The sequence below is a fragment of the Oncorhynchus gorbuscha genome, linkage group LG16 (genome assembly GCF_021184085.1).
Source record: "Oncorhynchus gorbuscha isolate QuinsamMale2020 ecotype Even-year linkage group LG16, OgorEven_v1.0, whole genome shotgun sequence".
Classification (NCBI taxonomy): domain Eukaryota; kingdom Metazoa; phylum Chordata; class Actinopteri; order Salmoniformes; family Salmonidae; genus Oncorhynchus; species Oncorhynchus gorbuscha.
In genome coordinates, this window is record NC_060188.1 from 79,948,789 (window position 1) to 79,956,657 (window position 7,869).

The 7,869-nt window shown below is 41.2% G+C and overlaps 2 protein-coding genes across 7 annotated transcripts in view; one reads left to right on the forward strand and one right to left on the reverse strand.

Annotated features, from left to right (window-relative positions):
• Positions 1–1,947, reverse strand: part of LOC124000724 (dematin-like) — a 48,988-nt gene extending 47,041 nt beyond the window's left edge. For all 6 annotated transcript variants that reach the window (XR_006832656.1, XM_046307300.1, XM_046307302.1 and 3 more), the window contains exon 1: positions 1,657–1,947. The gene's annotated coding sequence lies outside the window, so the exon portion shown is untranslated. The remainder of the gene's footprint in view (positions 1–1,656) is intronic.
• LOC124000725 (protein PBDC1-like) lies at positions 1,869–5,468 on the forward strand. Its single transcript, XM_046307304.1, has 6 exons — positions 1,869–2,069; positions 3,607–3,672; positions 3,772–3,831; positions 3,949–4,089; positions 4,201–4,312; positions 4,453–5,468. Exons 1-6 carry the CDS (start codon positions 2,040–2,042, stop codon positions 4,542–4,544), a joined length of 501 nt encoding a protein of 166 aa, XP_046163260.1. The 5' UTR covers positions 1,869–2,039; the 3' UTR covers positions 4,545–5,468.
• Positions 5,469–7,869: the final 2,401 nt, after the last annotated feature.

The following is a 7,869-nucleotide window of genomic DNA, read 5'->3' on the forward strand; positions in this document are numbered from 1 at the left end:
GATGCAGCACTCCATCACTCTCCTTCTTGGTCAAATAGCCCTTACACAGCCTGGAGGTGTGTTGGGTCATTGTCCTTTTGAAAAACAAATGATAGTCCCACTAAGCTCAAACCAGGTGGGATGGCGTACTGCTGCAGAATGCTGTGGTAACCATGCTGGTTAAGTGTGCCTTGAATTCTAAATAAATCCCTGACAGTTTCACCAGAAAAATACCCCCAGACCATCACACCTCCACGCTTCACGATGGGAACCACACATGCGGAGATCATCCCCTCACCTACTCTGCGTCTCACAAAGACACGGCAGTTAGAACCAAAAATCTCAAATTTGGACTCATCAGACCAAAGGATAGATTTCCACCAGTCTAATGTCCATTGCTTGTGTTTCTTGGCGCAAACAAGTCTCTTCATCTTATTGATGTCCTTTGGTGGGGTTTCTTTGCAGCAATTTGACCATGAAGGCCTGATGCATGTAGTCTCATCTGAACAGTTGATGTTGAGATGTGTCTGTTACTTTAACTCTGTGAAGCATTTATTTGGGCTGCAATTTCTGAGGCTGGTAACTCTAATTAACTTATCCTCTGCAGCAGATATAACTCTGGGTCTTTCCTTTCCTGTGGCGGTCCTCATGAGAGCCAGTTTCAACATAGTGTTTTTTGTTTTTTGTGACTGCACTTGAAGAAACTTTCCGAGTTCTGCATTGGCTGACCTTTATGTCTTAAAGTAATGACTGTCTTCTCTTATTTGAGCTGTTCTTGCCATAATATGGACTTTTATCAAATAGAACTATCTTCTGTTTACCACCCCTACCTTGTCACAACACAACTGATTGGCTCAAACGCATTAAGGAAAGAAATAGCACCAATTAACAACGCACACCTGTTAATTTTGCATCAAGGCAAAGAGAGGCTAGTTTTAAGAATCTCAAGTATAAAATATATTTTTATTTGTTTAACACTTTTTTGGTTGCTACATGATTCCATATGTGTTATTTCATAGTTTTGATGGCTTCACTATTATTCTACAATGTAAAAAATAGTACAAAAAAAGAAAAACCCTAGAATGAGTACTGAATATAAAAAAATGTGTGTGTGTGTGTGTGTGTGTCAATTTCTGATCAGCCCACACACCAAAATAATGGTGCAGCCCATCTGGCTTTGGTCAGAATTGCCTGATGGCCTTTGTACCTTGGCTTGTCTGGCTAACGGTTATTGGTGTGGCTTTCATGGAGTCATATTTGCCTTATTGTTATGATAAAACTTTTTTTACAATATAGCCTCATAATAGATAAACATCGACGCAACAGATGAACTTAAGCTCATATCGGCTATAGACTATTAGTACTACATCACATACTGTAATGGCCTATCATATTATATCCTCCCTATCCAGTAGGCTTATAATAAGCACGTCATGCGGCCTTTCATCGATAAATTCGCACGACGGGGAATGAGAGGCGGTCTGGAAGACAATATCTTGAATTGTTTACATGAAAGGTGCTGAATAGACCCCATGACAAAAGGTAATAGGTTATTATTAACCCTTCCCAGACGACCTTACCACTCAGACCGACCTAGACTACAACAGTCCTTAGTCAAGTGTAATGTCTTTATAAACGTAACTAATAATACAATGGAATCAAATGATCTAATCTTACCTGCCAATCAATACGCCGTCATCAACGAAATAACACTCCAGCTAGTGACGCGAACAGATCGAGCATTCCGAAATCCCATCAGTCCTGTTCCATGGGCGGACGCCTGTCAATTTAAGCGCGCTCCTAGATATCGAGGAAACTGATGGGAGGGTGTGAGTGCGTCCTCTCTTCTCTCTCGTCTCCTCCTCTCTTTTACACTCCTCAGCTCCTTCCCTCTCCTAGCCTATCTGACAACAAGTGGATAAGAAGCGACATGGTGAACAATGAATACCAGAATTTAGCTTTAACCAGTCCCAGATGTCACAGCAGATGTAGGAAAGGAGACAAGGCGTGGGCCCTTTAAGCAGAACCATATGACGTAATCGGGTCAGGGGTTTACAGCTATGGCGTCGGGAAATGGACTTGCTTCTCTGGTGAGAATCCATACGGTTGAATAACTGTATTTGAATGTAATGTACATGTCATATACCGGTAGATGGTAGCTGTATATGAATTCTTAAAGTATATGCTGCATTTTTATTTGTAGTAATGCCTTTTCCTAAACGGGAACAACATTGATTGAATTGAACATGTTTCAATACCATTATTAGACTTCAGCAATAACAGTAATATTGAATTGATAATGCCAATGACAACATTTCGTCGTATTATTTAGGATGTGAACTGTGAAGTAGCTTTGGGACACAACATCAGCAGTCTGTATTGGTAGGACTACTTGAGTTGTGAATCGTTCTGGTCCGTGGCGATGGAAAATACCTACCACAATATAGAGTGGCGGTGTAATCATACCCATAAAACCTAGTGGTCAAACAGGGAAATGGTTTCAATCGTTTTTCCGCCATTCATTTTCCCCATAGAGAACACCTAAAATAAGGGCTGTGTTTTGTGTAGGCTTACCCTGGCGTGACGTTTTGATAACCATGTATATCTGTCGGATAAGGTGACACACACACATATATGGCTCTATTTACTCCTATTCGAAAACGCTAATTAGCATCAAAGTAGACCATGCAAAACTACACATTTCTGCAAACTCCTACATAATCATCTCTAGCGGACACCTTTGCTAACAGGTATTGTCACATTAAAACTTGCACTAGACAGTTTACAGGATTATCAATTTTAAGAAATATTGCACATCTAATTACTACATTTAGCTAACATTATATGGTTAATCCAGAGATTCTAACCTCTGCCTCGACTCTGCAGTCTCATCCAGATCATGGCATTTGTGGTTCTTTATAACAGCCACATTAGCAGATAATTAGCATGTCAAATACAGGCGACTATATTGTCCTACCTAGAACAATTTACAGTTTGAACAAAACATCACGCTAGGGTAAGCCTAACACGAAACACGCTAAAATCCTCTAGGAAAAATGAATAATGGAAAAACAATTAGAACCATTTCCTTGTTTTATGGGTATTATGACAGGAGTCTGTATTGGTTGTACTCCCTGAGTTGTGAATCGTTCTGGTGGGTGGCGATGGAAAATAACCCTACCAAAATATAGCCATCTACACCAAAAAGTAAAGGCCTGTTAACAAACGCATATAATCACTAGGAACTCGATTTACCAGATGTAAAGTGAAATGTGTCCCTCGCTATCAAATAAATGTCTGAATCAAACTTGTATTCCTGTTAGACAGCGGGCTGCCATTAAACCACACACTTGGTGTAGTTCGGACAAAAGTTGGATTCAGACCTTTAATATTGAGGGTCACATTTGACTTTACGTCTGATAAATCGAGTTCCTAGAGATTATATGCTTTCGTTGACGGGAAATTATTTTTTGGTGTATTTTGGTTGGGTTATTTTTTATTGCCACCCACCAGAACGATTCACATCTCAGGGACTCCAACCAATACAGACTCCTGTGTTGTGTCCCAAAGCTAGTGTAAAGGAGCAATTGTAATACTATAATGATTCTGTTATATCATGTCATTCAGGGTGTCGAGGGAGCGACAGCAGCCGCACAGGCGCTGTCTCTACCAGCTGAGGCTTATGGGAACGATGTGAGTTGCCAACACACGGTCTATTGAGGTTTTCCATCCTCAACACAGTATAATTGTAGTGTCAGTTAGCTAACCTGTGTGTGGGTGCATGTGTCTTAGCCTCAACTGGAAGTGATGTGGGCGATGAAGGCTTACAATCACGCAGAAATCTACTTCAATGTGAGTTTCTCTTACTCACAAGTACCTGCACCAGTTGGAGCATATTATCAATACTAGCAACCACATTGCACTGATCTAGTCCTCTCCCCTCTAGCTAATAATGTGTGTGTACTGTAGCTGATCTCGTCGGTAAACCCCAGTAATCTGAAGTTGACCACGGTGGATGACCGGATCTATACATCCTTCAAAGAATCCTTCTCAGACCTCAACATTAAGAACTTGGACCCAGACATGCTCAAAACGGCAGAGGCCAAAGAGGTAGAGGACAATGTGTGTTACAGGAGTCAGAGATACAAAGAGGGACAGAGGAAGAGTGAGTGGGTGTGTGTGTGAGAGAAACTAACCTCATCTCTGTATTGGCATCAATAGAAGTGGCGTCCATTCTGTAACCAGTTTGACGGAGTGGTGGAGGACTTTAACTATGGGACTCTGCTACGACTTGACTGTGTGAAGGACTACACAGAGGAAAACACCATATTTGGTATTCAGTCACTATTACACAATAAATGTTGTCACTAATTAGGAGCATAAGTATGTGGGCCTTCGGTCTTTTAAAAATTAATATTCACCAGGATTTTTAGTTATCATGCATATTTAACAATGACCTTATTGTCCCTGCAGCCACCAGGATCCAGTTCTTTGCCATCGAGATCGCTAGGAACAGAGAAGGATTCAACACCCCTGTTTTCCAGGCTAAAAAGCAGCCTTCGTAAACCCATACCCAAAAACCCAACCTGCTATAACCTCTAACCCAGTAACAGAGAAAGTTGTCAGCCCTATGTACCAGGTAAACACCCTTTATAAACCCTACCACCACCACCTCTAACACTGAGGTTTTAACAGCCCTGGTTACTAGTGTAAACATTCCCAGTGCTTGACACACCACCATCTCCTTACAAACCTTTCCTCTGGTCACCCACCTTGTTGACAAAATAGGTGGTCTACTGGAAACTCGACCAGTGGCATGGTCAGCAGGGGTATATTCTTTACGTCTTGCAACAGAAAACATTTAAGAACCAAATCTAAACATGGAGGGACCTACCTGAATTTTTCCGTTTGGAATAAATGGTTTGTTGCACAAGTTTTGCAACAATCTGTGTAATACACCCCAGGGCACGTTAAGATAGATATGTACAACAAACAATTCACAGTATTTCTATCTGCAACATTTGCTTACTGAACATGGCCCAGAAGTCCACTGAACATGGCCCAGAAGTCCCCCCCTCCTCCCTCCACACACACACACATCCGACAAGTGTGTGTGTGTGTATACTGATGTCTAAACTGAGCATCGTAGCTATATGTAATTAGCTTTCCTCCTATTTGTGCCAAGCACTTCTGGGATTGCGTATGTCCTTGTACAAAGTTGTAAACGTCTTTCAAATGGCATATATATATATGACGAGGCCAGTCCGAAGGTAGACACCAAATGCAGTCGGTTACACTGGGTAAATCTGAAAGAACACCCTGTTTCTAATTTAGTGCACAACTGCTAGCCAGAACTCTGGTCATAAGTGGTTGCACATTTCAGGCTTCAAACATAAAAGATATAAAACTGTATTTTTTGGTGACAAATCAACAAGTGGGACACAATCATGAAGTGGAACGACATTTATTGGATATTTCAAACTTTTTTAACAAATCAAAACCTGAAAAATTGGGCGTGCAAAATTATTCAGCCCCCTTAAGTTAATACTTTGTAGCGCCACCTTTTGCTGCGATTACAGCGGTAAGTCGCTTGGGGTATGTCTATCAGTTTTGCACATCGAGAGACTGAAATTTTCCCCCATTCCTCCTTGCAAAACAGCTCGAGCTCAGTGAGGTTGGATGGAGAGCATTTGTGAACAGCAGTTTTCAGTTCTTTCCATAGATTCTCGATTAGATTCAGATCTGGACTTTGACTTGATTCTAACACCTGGATATGTTTATTTTTGAACCATTCCATTGTAGATTTTGCTTTATGTTTGGATCATTGTCTTGTTGGAAGACAAATCTCCGTCCCAGTCTCAGGTCTTTTGCAGACTCCATCAGGTTTTCTTCCAGAATGGTCCTGTATTTGGCTCCATCCATCTTCCCATCAATTTTAACCATCTTCCCTGTCCCTGCTGAAGAAAAGCAGGCCCAAACCATGATGCTGCCACCACCATGTTTGACAGTGGGGATGGTGTGTTCAGGGTGATGGGCTGTGTTGCTTTTACGCCAAACATAACGTTTTGCATTGTTGCCAAAAAGTTCAATTTTGGCTTCATCTGACCAGTGCACCTTCTTCCACATGTTTGGTGTGTCTCCCAGGTGGCTTGTGGCAAACTTTAAACAACACTTTTTATGGATATCTTTAAGAACTGGTTTTCTTCAAGCCACTCTTCCATAAAGGCCAGATTTGTGCAATATACGACTGATTGTTGTCCTATGGACAGAGTGTCCCACCTCAGCTGTAGATCTCTGCAGTTCATCCAGAGTGATCATGGGCCTCTTGGCTGCATCTCTGATCAGTCTTCTCCTTGTATGAGCTGAAAGTTTAGAGGGACGGCCAGGTCTTGGTAGATTTGCAGTGGTCTGATACTCCTTCCATTTCAATATTATCGCTTGCACAGTGCTCCTTGGGATGTTTAAAGCTTGGGAAATCTTTTTGTATCCAAATCCGGCTTTAAACTTCTCCACAACAGTATCTCGGACCTGCCTGGTGTGTTCCTTGTTCTTCATGATGCTCTCTGCGCTTTTAACGGACTTCTGTGCAGGTGCATTTATACGGAGACTTGATTACACACAGGTGGATTGTATTTATCATAATTCGTCATTTAGGTCAACATTGGATCATTCAGAGATCCTCACTGAACTTCTGGAGAGAGTTTGCTGCACTGAAAATAAAGGGGCTGAATAATTTTGCATGCCCAATTTTTCAGTTTTTGATTTGTTAAAAGAGTTAGAAATATCCAATAAATGTCATTCCACTTCATGATTGTGTCCCACTTGTTGTTGATTCTTCACAAAAAAATAGTTTTATATCTTTATGTTTGAAGCCTGAAATGTGGCAAAAGGTCGCAAAGTTCAAGGGGGCCGAATACTTTTGCAAGGCACTGTATATACACACACAGATGTAAGTGGTTCACTATAGAGAATATGGTGCCATTTGAAAGACGTTTATTTATTTATATATATATATATATACACACACACACACACACAGTTGAAGTCAGAAGTTTACATACACCTTAGCCAAATACATTTAAACTCAGTTTTTCACAATTCCTGACATTTAATCCTATTCAAAATCCCCTGTCTTGGGTCAGTTAGGATCACCACTTTATTTTAAGAATGTGAAATGTCAGAATAATAGTAGACAATGACTTTCAGCTTTTATTTTTCATCACATTCCCAGTGGGTCAGAAGTTTACATACACTCAATTAGTATTCAGTAGCATTGCCTTTAAATTGTTTAACTTCGGTCAAACATTTCAGGTAGCCTTCCACAAGCTTGGGTGAATTTTTCACCCATTCCTCCTGAAGGAGCTGGTGTATCCGAGTCAGGTTTGTAGGCCTCCTTGTTCGCACACGCTTTTTCCGTTCTGCCCACAAATTGTCTATAGGCTTGAGGTCAGGACTTTGTTGTCCTTAAGACAATTTGCCACAACTTTGGAAGTATGCTTGCGGCCATTGTCCATTTGGAAGACCCATTTGCGACCAAGCTTTAACTTCCTGACTGATGTCTTGAGATGTTGCTTCAATATATCCACATAATTTTCATCCCTCAAGATGCCATCTATTTTGTGAAGTGCACCAGTCCCTCCTGCAGCAAAGCACCCCCACAACATGATGCTGCCACCCCCGTGCTTCACGGTTGGGATGGTGTTCTTCGGCTTGCAAGCCTCCCCCTTTTTCCTCCAAACATAACAATGGTCATTATGGCCAAACAGTTCTATTTTTGTTTCATCAGACCAGAGGACATTTCTCCAAAAAGTATGATCTTTGTCCCCATGTACAGTTGTAAACTGTAGTCTGGCTTTTTTTATGATGGTTTTGGAGCGGCTTCTTCCTTGC

Coding starts and splice junctions, on each gene's coding strand:
- LOC124000725 (XM_046307304.1), top strand. CDS start 2,040: ATGGCGTCGGGAAATGGACTTGCTTCTCTG. Junction 3,673..3,771: donor CTGAGGCTTATGGGAACGAT/GTGAGTTGCCAA, acceptor CATGTGTCTTAG/CCTCAACTGGAAGTGATGTG. Junction 4,090..4,200: donor AAACGGCAGAGGCCAAAGAG/GTAGAGGACAAT, acceptor TGGCATCAATAG/AAGTGGCGTCCATTCTGTAA.